The 19848-nt window shown below is 38.1% G+C and overlaps 1 protein-coding gene across 3 annotated transcripts; it reads right to left on the minus strand.

Moving 5' to 3' along the window:
• Positions 1-262: 262 nt before the first annotated feature.
• NUP50 (nucleoporin 50) lies at positions 263-18308 on the minus strand. 3 transcript variants are annotated; one of them, XM_067305255.1, is made up of 9 exons: positions 17855-18001; positions 16940-16978; positions 14775-14853; positions 13446-13529; positions 11166-11361; positions 9172-9834; positions 7995-8073; positions 6867-6985; positions 263-4415 (listed from the first exon to the last, which is right to left on the minus strand). In XM_067305255.1, the coding sequence occupies exons 3-9, from the start codon at positions 14841-14843 to the stop codon at positions 4213-4215; spliced, it is 1413 nt and encodes a 470-aa protein (XP_067161356.1). In that variant the 5' UTR covers positions 14844-14853; positions 16940-16978; positions 17855-18001; the 3' UTR covers positions 263-4212. The 3 variants fall into 3 exon arrangements, 2 of the variants coding, with proteins under 2 accessions (XP_067161356.1, XP_067161345.1); XR_010885678.1 differs by lacking the exon at positions 16940-16978 and adding an exon at positions 6670-6785 and having other exon boundaries at positions 4332-4415; positions 17855-18308; XM_067305244.1 differs by lacking the exon at positions 16940-16978 and having other exon boundaries at positions 17855-18304.
• Between the last annotated feature and the right edge of the window lie 1540 nt (positions 18309-19848).

Below are 19848 nucleotides of genomic sequence, written 5' to 3' on the forward strand. Positions count from 1 at the left end.
CTAACCTTGCAACAAGAAAATATTTCACTGAATTGGCTCTTAGAGATGTGACAAGTTTCAAAGCTGCCTTGAGGAAGGGACAGGATAGGACATTCCCTTAACAACAGTAAGGCTGGGTGTGGGATTTTCTAGGCAAGCGCTCAAGCTGTGAGGGCTGGACTTCCCCTGCAAGTAACTGATTGTAAAATTCATTTCATTAATAGGGTTTTTTTTGTTTTTTTGTTTTTTTTTTTTAGTCAAAGCAAAAGGGACACACACAAACTAAGTTATCTCCCATTCATTTATTCACATTTTCCATGGATTTTTTGTACACTTCCTCAATGTATTAAAACTAATGAAAACATTGTTACATTACAAGTTATGTGCAACATAAGTATCCGCTGAAAAACTCAGAGCAGTTGAAATCTACTAACAATAATTAACAAATTGTCACATTCAGCAGTTTCATTGAATTCATACTAGCTCATGCCACTCTAACTCGTTTAATGTCAGTTAATTTTTGCACACAGGCAGCAGCTACAAAATTTTAGCAAATGCAGTTAAGTTATTTAAGGCATCAAAAAGAAAGTCTTTAAGGAAATTTTAAATGTTACAGTGCTGTAAAGGGAGCTAAACTGGAGTTCTTAAAATTAAAGCATACATCTTAATTGGTTTACATACTACATGTTCACTTGAAAGATTCCTCATTATAAATTTAACTTGAATTTTTGTGTCAGTCAACCAAAGGGAACTATAGGAACACTTACTGTTGTGTTCCTAAATAGACTTGAAGTACATCTTAGGAAACTGCAAATAGCAATTATTTATTTCTATTTATTTATTTATTTTAGAATAAAATTCAAACCAACTGTAATCTCCTTTATGGATGATTCTAGGAATTAAAAGCAGCAGAGCTCTTGATTTTTCTTTTGAGGGGAGTGGGAGGTGGGAGGGAAAGGGAAGAATTCTAAGAAGCAGAAACTTCAAAATTACAGCAAAAACAAGAATGCGTATGATCCATAAGACACGCCAACACCTATGTACAGTTGTAACAGTGAAGTCATTAACCCAAATTAGGGAGGAAACCTGCATCAACTGGCATCAGGTGTCAGCTGTTAAATATTGTATATGTACCAAGATACAGGAATGCCTCATTGAAGCAGAATCTGATCAAACTCCTTGTGTAGCACATCGCTTTGTCATGCAAAACTTCAGTAATTGTTTTCTGTGCTCTCCACTTAACTTTTGCTTTGAATTGATTTTAGGCCTTAATTTCTACTTAATGATCTGTGGCTTTTCACAATATTTAATTATATATTTTAGTATTTATAAAGACATTTTAACTAGAAACTGAAACATTATCAAAAATTTTATATAATAATATTGGAGAAGGGTTGTGCTTTATAACTGAACACCAAGTGAAAAACATGACTTATTTTTCCTGCTTTGAAATCCAGATAATTGCAGGTTCACTAAGAATGATGTTCATTAAGATCTCTAGTTCTCAGTGAAATTCTTTCCTTCTCTATTTTTAGCATTAATTTTCCATACCAGGATGAGGAATGTAAAGGCTTGTAACATCAGCTGTTTATGCATATATTTTTCTCTAACAGTCTAATTGCTCTATAGTCCTTTTTAACACAAAATTCCCATTACATACCCTCCCCTGGCTTTACTGATAAATACATACACTGCTAAAGAATTAAGATGTCTCATCTCAATTATTTCCCACAGACAACAGAAAATATTACTTGCTACCATGGATACTGTAAGGTTCAATTTTTCTAGCACATATTATTTAATTATTCTATTTTTTCTTACACTCTATGCTCACCATCAAAATGCCCACCCTTGAAAACATGACAAAGATACACCAGCAATTATTCAGTTTGCCAGTTTTAGAATTGGACCCAAACCCCCCAAACTGCCTCACTTCAGAGGCAAATCATTAAGGATGCTTGGAAAGGTCTGTTTGTCTCTCAACACCATAAGTTAATTGGTCCACAGTTCAATGGATGAAGAAGCAGACTGCTCTGTCTCTGAGCTTTCAGAAATCAACAAAGACAAAACTGAGACCCCTGAAACAATCTATACACAATTGCTCTGAAGGTGAGATGCATGATAAATCTGCTTACCATAACAGTGACCTGCAGTCTAGAAAACTTGCTTCACCAAGACCTGTTTAAGACACTATAGTCAAAAGACAAATGCAAAATTAATTGAGCCCTTGGACATTCAACCTGAGCCTATAATAAACTTTCAGGCAGTATTCTGCTTTTCATTCATACACACACAATTAACATGCAAGCCTTCAGATTTTGGCCTCCAACTTAGGTATCAGCAAGACTTTAAAACAAAAACAAAACCACACCATTTTGAGGAAACCAATACCACTTACTTTGAGTGGTTAAATACCAAACCAGATGCAAAAGAAGGCACCAGTTTATATTTCAAGGAGTATTTGAAAACGGTATCTGAGCTCCCCTTATACTTGAGTTTTAAAATGCAATTCCTATGATCTCAGTGTAGCTGAAATGTGAACAAAGGCAGTCAACTTTGGTCAAGAGGGCTGTAGATCCTATACAGACTGTCCTCTTTTCAGTTAAGAGGAGAAAAAGACCATAACCTGAATTGTGCAGCTAATTAGGACTGAATTAAGCCATTTGTCCCCCATAGAGACTAGTAGGAAAAAAGGTAAGATATGCTACATCTAATCAAATGGTACCACTTTTCCTTACTCACAGGATGCCACCATGACAGAATTCATAGTGTCCTGGGAGAATTGCATCATGCTGCTTTTTCCACAATGGGTATTTTCTCTGTGCTAATTAGACAGAGAGGTTGGCATGTTCCTTCCATCTCTCAAGAGCTGGTCAGCATGACAAATCAGAAAGCAGTTCAAGTTTAGCATTAGCATCTAGTTTTCTGACAGTTTCCAGAGCCGGAAGTGAAGGAGAAAACCACTGGGGGAAAGAATTTCCAGCAAACTGGGACAAGATTTCAAAAAAAGAAAAGGAATAACCAACCAACCATGGCCTAGTAGAGTTAGCAGGAATTGGTGAACAGTGATGTTCTGATCTGTGAACTACTGCCACATGGTTAATTTTAACTCAGTTGGAAACTAAGTTACACATTAACCCAGCAATCCCTACTTGCATAAGAAAGCTTGTCCCCAAAACTGCAAGCCAGGCCCCAATGCTTAGTGTAATGCACTGTAGTTTTAGCACACTGGAAAAATGGTTACTAACAAACCCATTTATGCATGTACTCTTGGTAATGACCAGAGACAATATAAAGACTTATAAAAATCCTGAAACTTATGTTTGTGAAAAGAGACAGCTTCAGAAAAGTACTAGTAGCAAGACAAGTACAAGATTTACAGCTCTGCCTCCGCTGTGTTTCAGTTTTATCCCGAGGGAATAGGGAAGAATACCTCTGAGAGTGACCATGATGGAAGCACAACCCTTTGCCTCTGACTTGACAGAAGTCAGTATATGCCAACTGCGTTTGTGGTCCAAGATACAGTCTTCCAGTTGTCTGCTTATACTATTGCACATCATTAGCTTGTTGCTACAGTGAGAACAGAACTGATAGTTCTTTGCTAAGAAACACTACTGTCAACAAGACTAAACAAGCAATTTTTCTTTTAAAGATTTGGAGATGCAGTCTCTGAGTCCCAAAAGCACACAAGACTGCAGGCATTAAAACACAGTATGCTATACAGTAGCTTTGTTCCAGTACATTGTCACTGACAGTTTGAAAAAGTTAGTCTCTCTAGAATCTGACAGACCAATTAATATTAGAAATCTGGAATCTAAAAACAGTTAAATTTCAGTGTCCTGCTTCTCAAAACATGAGGTTTGTTGCATTGCACCATAGTCTGAGGAATATCTGGTACCACATTTTGTACTCTTGATTTCAGTCTATTCAGTCAAAGTGACCAGTGTTTAAAAACATATGCTTTAATTTAAATCAATATGCTTTATCCAGAAGAGGTCCTGCATTTAGTTACTGAAAAATGAGGGAGCACAGTCCAACACTTGTGTTCTATTAAAGCTTTTATTAGCTATTTTAGCTTTTCCTCTCAGAATTCCTGTAATAGTTCTTAATATCAGAGTAAAGAGTTTAAGTATTCAAGTGAAGTTATGAAAGAGGGAGGAGGGGAAAAAAAAAAAAAAAACAGCAGCAGCAGCAGTTTGGCAATAATTCCTCAAATCACTGACTGCAACATTTTTAAGCCTCCTTTTTCTCCAGTAAGATTTTGTGCAACTCGTCTGCATCCTCACTTGTTTTCACTCGTATTAACATAGTGACAGGAACAGTTGGATTCTTCTCATCAATTGGTGGATTAGGAACACAAACTATAAGAACATTGTTTTTTCCGGTTCTTGTGCATGGCATCTTGGGTGGAATTAGAACATTCAACAGTATGTTTCCTGCATTTGAGGGGGAAAAAAAATTTTTTAGATTAGGAAGTTTTCAGCTTTTACTGCAATAAAGATGTTAGTATACTTACTAAATAGGGATTTAAATTCGTGAACTGAAGAAAGGCAATTCACAAGTGTCATATATATTTGTCTTATTCTTACTCCTCCCCAAGCATCTGCTCATGGTCACTATTCTTATGTAATTTCTTTCCTCATTAGGAATGAGGAATCTAAAAATACTAATTCCTCCTTTTTTAAAAAGGAGGAGCCTGAAGAATATCAAATGATAGCAGGAACAAGCAAGGAAGAGGGAAAGGGACAAGGGAGAAGTAGCAAATGAGGAATCAAATCACAGTGCTTAGTTTATGCTTATGTAGGTTACTCATTTTGAACATCAAGCGTAGTCCATAAGCAGAAGCAAAAAGTTAGCTTTAACACACAAAGACATGTTAATCTGAAACTGAATGAGCTATGGTAGAATATGAATAAGTATCCTGTATCCTTAAATCATACAAACACGTCTAATGTGGTCTATTGCTGAGCTACTATTAACAACTGTATTTCAACTTGTTAAATTATCTGGTAAGTTCGAGATATTCAGTATTAGTGGTCTATTAAAACAGTTGCAAATAAACTCAAATCTGCTTCAACAGAAGATGCACACATTTTGTAAACCTGGTAAATAGTTCAGAACACAGTAGTAGTATTTAGGAAAAAGTCGGTCTTCGCCTTCCTTTCCAGTTCAGTTTTTCAACACAGTGAGATTTAGGAAAGCATTACAGCACTGTGTGAAGATAGCAAAAAGGAAAGTGTGCATCACTATGACAGTAGCAGCTTGTAAAAGCTAATGCTTGGAAACACCAAGCTATAAGAAGCAGTTAAGTTGAAAATGTCTTAGAAAGTATATGAGCCGAAGAAAAAGGAAAGATTTCCTAATACATCAGCTCAGATGAAGGCAGAGGGAATGTAAATACACATAATGGAAACTAGCATCAGCTGAGTGAAAATTCTGAGACTTTTGTTAAAGGGTAGGTAACTTTGAGAAAGTAAGGTTTCATCTGCTCTATTCGACACATTCAAGTCCCTAAAGCAATGCTGAAAGCAATGACAACTCTGCTATATATCAGCCTCCAGTTTAGTTGCTTAAAAAGAATTTCCCTTTATCTGGCAAATCTTGTCTCGATTGAAAGAAGTTAACAGTCTAAAAGTGACACAAGCATCCTAGTCTCAGACATTTGAAAACCTTCACCTAATGTGTAATGGCTTCATTTTTAGACTTGCCAGAGACCTTTATAAGCCAAAACTGAGGTAAGCTTTATAGATGACCTACAGTACAGCATGCCTGTAGCTCTCATCTTTTATAAGCTTAATATTTATTCTAATTTATGGAAGTTGTGAAGTGCATATGAACTACAAATGCACATTTGTTGAAAGGAGGTACTGAATTTGTAGTGGAGTTCGTCAAGAATGAGTATCAAAACACTGATTTCCACAGTTTTAGTTATAAACTGTTCTGACACTGAATCAGAATGATTTATCTCAAAAATGATTTTTGAATAAATCAAGTAACCCTAATATCTAAAAAGGGGAGAACTAGTCTTTTTTGTCCCCCTGCCCCTTAATCAGCTGTGTGTGTTATGAAATTCATCTCATGAAATATACTGAGGAACTATCACACTAGAGGCTACTTTAATTCAGTAGAGTCAACCTACCATTTATGATCCAACCGAAAATTAGCTAAAAGAGTTTGGCACTTGGACCTCAGTGTGCATGTTAAGAGCAATGCATTTATCAAAATCCTGCATGCCTGTTTCATTTAACTCCCCCTTACCTCCCACCAAGTACAATGGATGTCTGCCCACGTGGTCAACTGTTTATATATTCAGAGTGAATTGCAAACAAGTGACAGTTGGCCTTACTTAGCACAAACTTGTTCATCTTTCAAAGAGCAAACAGAAGTCATTTATCCCCCAAGAAATTTTGGGGGAGAAATCTTGTAGAAGTTTTTTGTAGGTTTTTTTTTTTTTTTAATGTACTGAAACCTTATATTATATTATACCAAACAGCAACATCTTTATTTCATCACACCTCCAATACATATATACTTTATTGTGGAGTCTTAAGTCAAGCTTCAAAAGCCATTCAACAAGCTAGGGATGGAGAATAGGTGTAAAAGAAGAAGGGGTGGGCAGGGGGAAACACACAACCACACCCCCACACACACTCAAGGGAAAAAAAAATCCCAAACATCATATACCATAACCTTTTAGGGTACTTGAAGCAGTGCAAGGAAGTATTTCAGAATACTTGTTAGAGGAATCCAATTTCAATACTTGAAATTATTCAGAAAAGAAGTTTTCATTAATCCTGTCAGTTATGCTGTGCAAGAAAAAAAAAACAAAACTAGTGCTTAGCAGCAAATATTACAAAGACTTGTTACTAGAAAAAAAAATTACTTACCTAAATTGGTATCTGCTCGGACTAGAAGTTGAGTTTTTTCATTTCCTGCTGGTTTTAAGTGTAATGTTCCTACACCTTTTTCTTTGAATTCATTATCCTTTTTGTAGAACAGTTTGCACCTGTGCCAGAAAAGTCATTTGTGCAGATATGCAGAAGTTAAAGATAAACATGCTGTGGGCAGCATCAATCTTTATTCTTTTTGACCTGGGTTATGTGTACGTATACAGAGTATTATGTTTGTCATTGTGGTACTGAAATGAATGATTAACCTTCTCTTTCTCAACTGATAAGTACTATCTTGTTAGCAAATGAAACAGCCACATGAATCTGGGTCTAAAAAGAGTAATTAAGGAATAATAGCTGTAATTACCATAAGCTTCTGTTTAAAAACACTAATTTCAAAACTGTAAGAACTTACTGCATCATTATGAAGTAGTAACAGGACTACTTAAAAATTTGAAATCACTATTTTAAATGACAGTCCAACAGACCTAACCTCATTCTTCAAAAATCAGTACATAACTTTTCTCAAGTAATTTTTTTTTTTTTTTGGTAAAAGGACAAGTTCTGTCCTCAGTTTCAAGCATACATACAATTATTTAGACTACTAAACGTGTTTTTAGAAAACTGCTTCTACTAACATCTCACTTTGAATTGAAGAGGACAACTTGTACACTGCTTCATACAAAGATCAGCATTTTCCAAATGAAGAGTCTTATTTTAGACTATGCAAATAGCTGAGCATCTGACTGAATTTTCAGTACAGTAAGTTACTTTTGTAAATTGAAATTGTGAGGATTTTACTACAAAACCTGATGAAAGCAAAGATTTCTTCATTTGTGAAACTAATCACAAATAGGACACAAACCAGCTCTCAGTGCTGAGTCCAAGACAGACAAGAATTTTAATAAGCTCCTACACATATCTTTGTCTGTAATTGAACTTTATGCAAGTGGAAATTCAGATTCTAGATAGCTCCATAGGAAGTTTTAATAACAAGTTAGTCAAGAACATATACCATACATCATTAATTTCAAACTGCAGTGGTGAAGAATTAGCAATGTGTAAATATAAATTTTGTTCTGTAAATTATGATTCTACTCACTATTCCAAGTTTAAGTCACTCACTTCTTTGAGTAAAAAGCATCATCTTCTTTTATTTCATTAACAACAACTTTTGGTGGCTCTTCTTCCTCCTCTTCTCCTCCTTTAAATAAAGTTTTAATATATCCCATATTAATGCTGTGAGCATATAATTTAGTAGGTATTTTTGGTGTTGTATTAGCACTAGTTTATGCATGCTATATTTAACATATACATCTATAGCCTTTCAAAGATCACAAAAATACACTTAAGTGAACTTGGATTCTGAAGGTGAAGTAGCTTCACCTACAGAAGAAGTCTTCTATATTCTTTTCATTCATTCATGCTCATCTTCAGTTTAAACTGAATCAAATATCAGCCCCCAACAACAGGTCAAAAACAAATTGAAAATAAAGCTTAACAAATCAAACTTCAGCCAAAACCTTTTGTTAAGGGAAGAACAGTTGTAACATTTCAAAGAATAGTCTCCACAAATAGGTTTATGAAAAGCATAATAAATCCCTCAAATTAAGCTTGTCTGTTAGAGGTAAGGGAAAAATCAGTTGCAGGAATGATAGCAAGAGATAGTAGCAGGATTATGTCTTTCCAATCCCTCAGCTGCTAGGGTTTCTATAGGCTAACTGTACCCAACTTAGCTAAATAGCAGATAAAAACTGTCAGGTGGTATGCAACTTTATTGCCCCTTATAGTCTTGTTAAGAAGATCTATGAAATTGTTCCATGTCTTACACATTTTACAAAGGTCTCTCTTGATAAACCTACCGAAAAGCAGCAGGACTGAAACATCCTTCAAGGCTCAAGAGTGAGCATACCAGTCGCTCCACTTGAAAGAGTGAAGCATGCAATCGTCTGACATTAGCAGTTCTACCATAAATGGATTATCAAACACAGATTGAATTTTATATAAAAGTTTAAGACTTCATCAAGTTTCAAGTCTTGTATTCAACTAAAGAATTACATTCTACTATTATAGAAAGTATTAATCCAATTGAAATGCAGAACTTTTGATAACCATATACTCTTAGTGTTAGATAAGCAGTATGTGAGACTAAGAATTCTGGATCAGTGGTACAGTTTTGCAGCTTTCAAATTCAAGAGCAATTATGATCTCGTTCAAATTAAGAATACTGCAAAGGTGAAATACTACTAAATCCCATACATTCCAAGCTTATCATTAAAAAGATTTCTGGAACAGAATTTACCTTTATCATCACTACTGCCACTTTCCGTCTGAGCTTCCAGTATATTGGTAGACACTGCAGTGACAGGCTTAGCCTGGTTTGCATCTTTTCCAAACAAACCTGAGTTTCCAGGAGAAAACGAGAAACTGCTTAGTGTTCCAGAACCAAGGGAACCCAAAACAGAACTGTCGACACTCTTTCCAAAATTAAACGAGACATTTGATGCAACTCCTACTGATGGGTCTCTTTTTTCTGAGGCACCTTCAGTTTTTTTGTCAGAAGTATCCTCAGTTTTCTTGCTGTTAAACAAAAATGTTGATCCTTGCTGTGGTTTTGAATTCCCAAATGTAGAAACAGACTGAGTGCTAGGTGTCTTGTTGCCTTCATTTTCAGAGCCACTATCACTACTGCTTCCATGTTGTTGTTCAATATTTGCCAAATACTTCTCATAGTCTCTAAAGATTGGTGTCAGATCACAGAGTGGGTTTGTGTTCACATGCTTAACTATCCAGTCACGCACAGAACAGTTTAAAGCTGCTAACTGTTTGTGATAAACACTAGAACTACACATTTTACTCTGAGAATAGCTAGATGATGATGGTTGACTGCCACCATTAGCTTCGGGGCTTGCAGCCTTTTTCTCAATGAATGCAGTAGCAGTAGGACCATTTGACATCGTGGATCCTATTAAAAGGAAAACACAGTTTAGAACATTTTCTTTCAAAAGCACATTATTCAGAAGAAACCCACACTTACTTCCTCAATGTTTCTGTATCAAATTATTCAGCCTTGCTCAGTTATGACCCCTGTATTGTATCACAACAATCTGTGCCCTGTAGAGCAGTACAAGTAAACAAACAATGCTGTGAAACAGACTTTTACTGTTTAGAGGTTCAAATGCATATGGCACCGAGTACATTGGGTGGGGCGGGAAGAACTCAACTTCAAATAATACAAGAAAATTAAGTTCAAGGGCAGGTAAAGTAGATGGAATACACAGTTGTAGAAAAATCCAAAGAAATCATATAGAATAACATTAAGAAATAAAGATTAGTATGTTACCAGAAAACCCTAAAATGCTAATCAGACATATTTTACTAAGTTGCAAGAGTTATTAGAGCAAAGTATTCAGTTATCCTTTGTCACTTGTTTTAAAACTCTGAACATATTAGCCAATGCTTTTGCATGGTTGGAGTAGTTTTCATATAAAAACATAATAAATAAGCACCTTGAGAAAGTCTTCATTAAGCACTTAAGCTTTCCTCTTATTTAAACTTACTGAAAGCTAAGTAACTATGTTTCAAACCATCACTTCTACTCTATGGCATGCTGACTTTAAAACCCTATAGCGTGGTTAACTTTTCTACATCTCCAATACAAAGGATAGTAGTAGTATTTTTCAGGGACTATCAAAGCATGAGACTAGAACTAGATTTGCCAAAATATTTAAAGTGTCTTAAAAATATAGACATAAATGTAACAGATGAAATTCTAGTAAGACTGGTTTGCAACACAACAAGTACAGTAAACAAAGATTAAGATTTCAGTGATACATCAAGCATTTATCAAAAACTGGGAAAAAATACTGAAATAAGACCTTGTAAAAATACTAATACCAAATGGATATTTTCATTAATGTATTTTTTTTTAAGTTAAATTCAGAGAAATGAGATGATTGTTGCATTTAACTGGAATGTGTTACCAGCTGTTATATTATTCATATTTTATATTATTCATAATTCTGATGTCCATTCCCATGTTTGTCTTTTAGAAAGCCTTTATCTCCAGTGTTAGATCAAATATGAATAGTTTCCAGCCCTCAAACTGGATGTATTGCATAGTTTGCCCCTCCACCAGTCTAAAAATCTTTTTAAGAAATATTATAGAGGAATAAAGTCTCAAAACTTTAAACAGAACTACAGGACTGTTTCAATTTGTTTCTTCACCATTCAATTAACTGCACAGATTTTATGGCTGAATTTGTTGATCAGTACATTTATTTATTTAAAACTTACCAAATGCCATTTGTGTTTCAGACGTTGTCTTTAAACTGCTGAAAGAAGGAGTACTAGAGACACTACTGCTTCCATTAGACAGCCCTTCTAAAGGCTTTATTCCTGCACCATTACCAAATCCACTGAAGCCACCTCCTACTTTTCCAGGAGGTAATATAAAGCCTTTAAACCCTTTAAAAGCTCCTCCGCTTTCAGACTGGGGGGAGAAAAAGAAAGGCAACCAGTTACTTACATCTCCTCTGCAAAAATCCTCCCATCCCCCCTTGATGTGCCATTTATTTTACCCTTTTTTGGTGTGACACTTCATGCCTTATTTCGTGTGCATTATTTTAAGCCAGCTATGTAAACAGAGTTACTAGTTTCCTCCTAGGCTTTCTTATGACACACATTGCTACTATTTTTAAAGGACTCAGATGTTTGGTATGCAAACAAACTAGATATAGGAAGTAGCAGCATAACTTGTTGGAAGTAGTGGATGTGTTTCACTACCTATTTCGAGATTCATAGCATTTTGTTTTCTTCAAATAATTACAAGGCAATACATACTTGCACACTTATTTTCAGAAACTTTTAGCATTTACCATGGCAACTAGAGTCCAGCATTTCAAGCTGCTCATCAAAACAGCATACTTTGTAGTATGCTATATAAAGTTTGCTTTAGGCGACTTGCCAGAAAATCCCAATGTGATTTAAGGAAGAAGTAGAGATAAAGTGTATTTGATAATATAATACATATGGTTTCTGTAACCTCTTCATTATCTAGTTTTGATAGCTTTAACCTGACAACCACATTACAGGATAGTTTCTTAGGCGTTTTAAAAGGTGATCATCTAGCATGATTAACACCCAAATAGGCACTGGCACTTTTAGATACTACATATAATATTGTGCCAGGTAATGAGCATGGATTACTGAAGTGGACTCTCAGTGTCACTGGAGAGTCATCAGAGGAAAAGGAGAGTTGCTTCTGAGTTTCATCTGTTTTCAGACACTGAAGAAATTGCAAGACTCGACAATTCTGGGTTCTATTCTAGCATCTGGAAGGGAAATGGCCTTCTAGGTATGGGCTCTTTTTGTTTCCCTTCATGCTTTAGCTTTTCCAGTGTCAGTCCTCCATTCTTCATTTTTAGCTAGGCATTCTAACATGCTCTCACTAGCTCTTCTTCCAGCTTTGATCTCACCCAGCTGCCTCCCAGCCTTCTGACTTTATTTCTTCTCACATCACCTAGTTCCTTTTTTCTACTAATTCCATTTTTCCCATTCCATTTGCCCCTGAATCCCTCCCATTCAAGTTTATGGTTTATTTTTTGCATGACCAAGTCAGTTGCACCAGAATCTTCTTTCCGAAACAGTCCTTTCATAAACTGTATCCTCTGCCACATCAGTGGCTAGAACTACTATGGGCAAAAGTTTGATGGCACAGCTTCCTCCTTTCTATTGCTTGGACAGCAGCAGAAAAATCCAGAGCACAGGAGAAAGCTATCCTGCCCTGAACTGTGCTTAGTCCCATCCTATCCAAAAGCAACGTGGATGACAAGTAAGATTTTCTGTCCTATTTCTAACATGGGGCATACACCGTTGCTCTGCAGGAGTGTTTCATATACAGATAGCTATGACAAAGCAGCTGTCAGGGATTTTTAAAAGGACTACAGTTTGATTAGATTTAGTTAATGCTTTCACATGGGCACCAAACAGTAAACCTGTAACAACATCTTCCTCTCAATTTTCAGTTTGTTATTGTAAAGAATAGGTGGCACTGAGGCTCTTCAATGGGAAAAAAATAAGTAGAAGAAATCTTAATAAAAGACAACACCTTTTTCATTCTCAGCACAACTTAGTATTTTGGCTTTTATTTATGTTTTTAACATTTGCCTGAGACACCCCCCAGTCCCTATCCCTTCAGTATGGATAACTTCATTAACTTTTGATTTCCAAGCTCCCGTCTCCACCAAGATCGAAACCAGAGCAGCTCAGATGCTACCTTCCCCATTTGTAGAAGAGATTACATCTGAAACATTCTGCATTTATACTTCAAAGAACACAGATCTCTTTTGGCCCCAAAAGTACTAGTATTATCCATTTCTTATTCGAGCCTTATTCTTGCTATAGGAACAGCAACTGAAAATTAATTTGCTATATATCAGAGCTGGCTAATGGCATATACCTTATAAGTGGTAGATCTATACAGTATTAAGTTACAAGCACAAATAAGTAAAAACCTGAACACAGGTCATATTTTACAACTAAGTCAGGCTACAACACTGTTCAGTGATTAATTACCTCTGATCCAACATTTCGGCGCTTCGCTTTTTTAATAGCTCTGTTCTTCAGGACTTCTTCGCTAGCTACTGAGAAAGTTCCCACCTTTGAAAACAAGTTATAGAATCATTAGTGAGATTCTCAGAATACATACAGAAGTCATACAGAAGTCAGCATAATCTGAAGACATGGCAGAGATCAGCTTTTGAACACAACTGTAACACTTCTGTAACAAAGAAGGTAAGAAGGCAAAAAAAAAAAATGCAGCTATACTGTATTTTAGTACTGTGATTAGCTGGTCAGGTACTTGGATGATTAGTTGACACTTTACAGCTTTCACAACTGTCTTCCCTCTTTTGCACTAAATTTGCCTTCACACAGACTCCAAACTCAATTTTATCAGGACAAATCAGTTGAGAAATTCTGCTTTTTCAAACAAAGCTGTAAAACATCTTTGCTGAAGGGAATCTGTTGATATTGCACTGTTACAATCAAGCTTCAGTTTGGAGAAGATGTATTGAAATGTACGGTCAAAATCCATCAACTGCTGCAGTTAAATATTAGCAAAGGCAGCTAAAGACCAATCACTACCCCACAACAAATGGAGAAATTAAATTTTCTTATATTCACATTTCTAGAAGAGTATGGACAGTTTTGTTTCTCACATTCTATAGGCTTAAACATACCACATTTTCACTAGCACAGAAGCCAGCATAGTTTGTTTAGAGATGAAACGCAAGCCATAAATACATACGAGACACTAAACATGGAAGTCTGTTTTTACAGTCATATGAACTGTATCATTTCACTGTTGCTTAATTCCTCTGGCAGCGTGAGGACATTCAACTAAGCACTCCAAATTAACATATTTTTGAAATTAACTATTACTGACCTATTAGAAAAAGCCATGAGACCTGAAGAAATTTATCTAGACTGTATGCCAGTGAACCTTAGAGTCAACTACCTCAAGAAATCAAACCCATTTTTCTTTCGAACTCAATAAACATTATTTTAAAAGAATTTCAAATCACACATTTGAAGAGTTCAAAAGCACTGTGCGTTCTAATGAGTCTGAGTTTCCCTTTAGAAATGTGAACTTCCTCTCCTCTAAGCTGTTGATGCAATTTTAAATAGTTAAGTGCTGCTTTGCCATATACTTTGCATATACTGGAAACTTAAATCAGTGCTGCTTTTTTTTTTTTTAATGTAAAACCATCTTTAATTGATATACTTGTAGCCAGTTTTACTATACATTTCATCTACAAGATAAACAGCACATAAATAACTACCCTATTAACTTGGGGGGGAGGGGGAGGGGAGGATGGAGGAGAGCATCTAAGTATATTTTACCTCCTCAGCTTCATCTTCCTGATCCCAGTTTCTGTCGGTCAGTTCTTTTTCTGCAATTCTCTTTGCCATTTTTCCACACCTGTGTGGAAAAATAATCAAAAGAGCACAAAATCATTTGTACAGCACTGAAATTCAGATCTACAGTGATCTTCAACTTGTATTATCCAGAATAGGTAATGAGAATCAGAGTTCATACAGAAGTAGGTCAAAATTGGAATGACAGCTGAAAACCACGTGTTTTTAACAAAGTTAACAACAGATGTTGCAACAACAATCAACAGCATGTGAAACTGTGGAAGCTGTGCTGTTTAGTCATATTTGACACTAAATTTAAGCAACAATAGAAGCATGCAGTTCAATTCTAGGATAAGTTTTCTTCAGCAGCAAAGCTGGCTAGAGAAATTCCTTTCAGTCCCACAGCCCATACCTTATCACCACTTACTGGAAGGGCTGAAAGAAAAATCAGATAAGATGATCTGGTTAAAAGATTCCATACCCTGCCTCATCTTGCTTTAGGATACTTACGTAAACAGTAATAGTCTTGCAAGAGAAATGTAATTTGCTTTATAGCATCAAAAATAATCATGATGGGGACCCACTGAAGCAACCAGACAGCAAACTTACTTTGAGGAAGAATGAAAACAATGCTGTAATGCAAAAAACAAGATTGCTAGAATATTACTAATTCAAAAGTTGAAAGATTCTAACACAAATAAGTGACTTTTTTTTTCCTCCAAAGGGACACCCAAAATTTATCATGGATTTTAGAGCAATTAGTTCAAGCAGCCAATCGCTATTTTGCTGGTTATCTCTGCAATGTAGAGGAAAAAACAACTTTGGAGAAAGAATGCTTGTAGTATTTTTAACTTCTGACTTTCAATTTAGTAAAGTATAACTCATCAGCTGTACATGAAAATAAACATTGAATCCAGCTAGATTATTCTGCATCTGAAAAACCTGGCAAGTAATCACACAGCTCTCAAATTCTATACGGAAAGAAGCATCTGCCTAACAATGACTACATCATCTGACATAACCATGAAAACTTTTCAGAGAAAAGATGTAGATTTTGTAGCAATTTAAATCTTACAAGTGCAGGAATTAAAATTCCTAAAAATAAACAAAACAAAAAAATCCATACACTGTTAATATTCAGACCTAGTCAAAAAAAACATTCCACAAATATTAATTCACAGTCAGAGCTGAAAATGATAATACATGATTTCAGAACTCATCCCATTTAGCAGATGAAGTATTTTTAAACAGAACACTAAATATAACTGCACAACAGTCTCACAGAGATCACAAGTCAAATACAGGAATTTTGATCTGACACATTGAAATGCAAATTATTAAGATCTTTTAGAAGTACAGTCTATTTCATTATTTGACAAGACTGTTTTTGCAAACACTTTAAAATGGCATAAACCATGCCACCCTGAAAGCAAAGGTCCTACCATGCCTTTACATGATTCTTTGCAGATTGGGGACTAATTAAACCTAACCCAGTGAAAAAGTAAAAATATTTATTTTCAAGCCAGGTTGATTCCCCAGTTCACCTTTCCACATGGCTATACAAACGCAACCAGAGGAAGACAGGATTGCTTCTATTCACCAGTAACCACAGCTCAAAGGCTTTTGAGACTGTAACCTAGAATTACTCTATTGGATTCCAGGGAAGATCAAATTACCACTCTAAGGACAGCCACTGAAGCATTACAAGCACTACATTAACTAGAAAGCCTGTTCTCCACTTGTAGGAAAAGGGGGGTAAACCAACTGGCCTGGGCTCCAGGTTCTTTGCAGCTACTTGTGTTTATGTGATTTTTGCACATCAGTACTAGAAACAGGAGCTGACAACAGAATCTAACACACATGAAGACAGTAGCAAGAGAGTTCTAGGCAGGTTTCTAACCTGTGAAACAAGAAGTAACACAAGAACATCTCTGTGATATTTTTTAGACACAGCACAACTCTCAAGAAATTCTCATACAAGTGTTATGAATCATTTGAGATGAGAGTATTTTAAGAAACAAATCTTTATTTAACAAATAAAATATAGATGAACTACCACAATCCACCTAGTAAATACACTTATTTTAATGTAACTTTATGAGAAGAGGATTTATTTCTAATATTTGCATTCCACAACATAACTTACCTACCATAAAGTTACAAAGCTTGCACTACTGGAATGTAACGCCCTGAAATCAAGCAATAAAAGGAGTCACTAATCTCTCAATACTTCAGGATTTAGGACATCCAGAGAGAAGATGCACATTTAATACTGCATAGGCTCTTTTTCACCCTTACTTTTACTGTAAAGCAGGAAGTGTTGTCTATTATACTTCACGACACATAAAAGCACCGGAAGTCATATTGGCGCACGGTAGTAAACCCATGTCTCATTTCCTGAGAAACTGTCCTATTTCAACGCAGGTTCTTTCTGGTTTAATATACAGAGCCCTCCTTGTTTCCTTTTCAAAGGCCTAATAGCAGTTTAATATAACAATTTAAGTTCCTCCCTTGCCCTCCGCACATGGCATATATAAACAGCAGAATATATTCCCGTCTCTCCCAGTGCAGCTTGTCAAAATTCAGCCACTCACACTTAAAAATCGCGAACCAGGCCCTATGCAACCGTGAGAAATAAAGGGTAAACTAACAACGCGGCATTATTCCCGTTCGCGATCCAAATGTTGTTTTCATCCTGTCGGCGACATTCCCAACCAGATCATCCCGTCTCCCACGTCTGAATCCACGCGTTAAGGGAAAGCCCACGGCACCTACCCGTCCGGTCAGAGGCGGAGCGGCCTGGAAAGCCGCCCCGGAGCCGGTCCCGAGGAGACCCCGGGGCCCGGCACGTGCGGCCTCGTACCGCCCCTCCCCAATACCCCACAAGCGCGGGCCTCACCCTCTCCCCTCCTCAGATAGCAGCGAGAGGCCAGTCAGGAAGAGCGGCCCCCCCCCCGCACATATAAAAGGGAAAGCGGGGGGGGGGGGGGGCAAGCAGCCGCTGTAGCAAAAACCGGGATGGCAGGCGGGGAGGAGGAGAAGCAGGGCGGCAAGGAGGCGCGTACCTCTGCGGGGCAGCCCCTCGCTCCCCTCGCGGACAGGCGGCGGCGGCCGGGCCCGGCGGGCGGCGCTCCCCGCGACACGGCGCGGCGGGGCCGAGGCGGCTGCTGCAGCGGCGGCGACGGGAGGCGGAGTCTCGTCGCAGGGTGCGCGGGGCCGGGCCCGCTCACCATCCCCGGCCGGGCCTCCGGCGACCCACCCAAGGGCCCGCGCCGCCTCACCCCGAGTCAGGCCGCGGCAAGCGCCATCTTGTTCCCCCTCAGAAAAAAGACAAGGAAGAAATTTTTCAAAAAGAAGAACAGAAACCGTCAGTAACCGTCGCCCCGGCCGGCCCCAGCGCGCATGCGCCCCAGCCCTCGCCGCTGCTCAGGGCTAGCAGAGGAAACAAAAAAGGGAAGGGAGGGGCGCGGCGCAGGCCCACCGCCGGCCGTTGAAGGGCGCGCCACGTGGCTGCAGCAGCCCAATGCGCGGGCTCGCTCCCGCTCGGCCGGCCAAGGGCCGGCCCGGCCGCGCATGCTCCCTGCGGACGGGCCTGCGTCTCGCGCCGGCCGTTCGAATGGGGGTCACGTGGCCAAAGCGGCCCGCCCCCTTTCCCCCCCCACCGCGGTGCGTGTGTGGGGCCTCTCAGGAGGGAAGCGTGCTCTGACGAGTCGTTGTTCGCGACTGAGAAAAAGCCGTATATAATGGTATCATGTCGGGGTGGTATCCACGCGGCTTGTGGCTGAGTGCAGGGCGCCTCCTTCATGGCAGGCCGGACACGGCTGCCGCTGACTCACGGGGCAGGGCCTACTTCGGCCTGGTTTAGGGCCGCGGAAGGGGTTGTGCCTGGCGGGCCTGCGCATCCTGAGCTCCCTCCTGCCTTGCCTTGCTTTTCTTGCCGTGGTATAATAGTGCCTGGGGTTCATGCTGGTGTGAAGGGACTGGAGAGAAAGCAGCCTTCTCTGCTGTGGTTACACGTTGAAAATAGCCATCCCAGGCGTTTCCTCATTGTTTATGGCCAGGATAATATTTTAAAATAATAACAGTCAGAAGCAATCTGAGTTCACCTAAAAGCTGCAACTCTTAAGCTTGGATTGCAAGACTTTTGGTGCTAAGCTTGCAACCAGAAACACCTTGACCTAACATTAAAAAGGAGGTAAGAAGTGCCTTTTTGCTCTTCCAAAGCATATAAATTCATTAAATGGAGAGAAAAATGCAAAGAGACCAGTAGCAGAAATAGAGGCACTGATTGTTATCGTATTTGGGACCCTAAGATTCCTGAAGCAGAGACTTACTTGCCAGTTGTGTACCCATTTTTAGCTTTCAAGTGATGTATTTTCTCCACGTGTTAATGCTTTTCTTCTTTACAAAACCTAAAAATATTGAACAGTTTTCAGGGAAGAATTTGTAAAACTCCTACTTTCCTGTCCTCCTGGGATTTTAGATACACCACTTTTAAAATGTGGCTCACTGCATGATGTTGACATAAATCAGTGTTAATACCTTGAATTTAAAATTAAATGTTTCCTGAAGTATCTCTCACCATCAAAAACAGGATGGTCACAAACCTATTAACATTTTCTTTAACTGGGTACTCCACTGGTTGCTGTTTAGATCCCATCAGTGGTTCCATATGTTTTTAATAGTCCCTTAAATCTGGGAATACTCAAAACATTAGCCTTTGATCACATTCTCTCTGGTAGTCCCTTCCAAAATTCCCACCTTTAATTAAAAAATAGAATCCCTGAAATATTCTTACTACTGTGCCAAACATCCCACCTTAACTTGTTCTACTACAGGCTCCTAGTAGTTTAAGGTTATCCTTTCCCAGAGTATGGGGACATCCTGGCTTGCCCCTTCATAGTTGCAAAAACAGAGATGCAGTCTTTAGACTGCAGAGAATGTCTGCAAAGAATTTCTAGAACAATTTCTCTTTGCTTTCGGTAGCACAATAAATATGCAAGTCTCTGTTAATAACAAGTACTGTGATCCTATCCTCTGATCACACCAGAAGCCTTTT

This window comes from Apteryx mantelli, chromosome 1, assembly GCF_036417845.1.
Source record: "Apteryx mantelli isolate bAptMan1 chromosome 1, bAptMan1.hap1, whole genome shotgun sequence".
NCBI lineage: Eukaryota > Metazoa > Chordata > Aves > Apterygiformes > Apterygidae > Apteryx > Apteryx mantelli.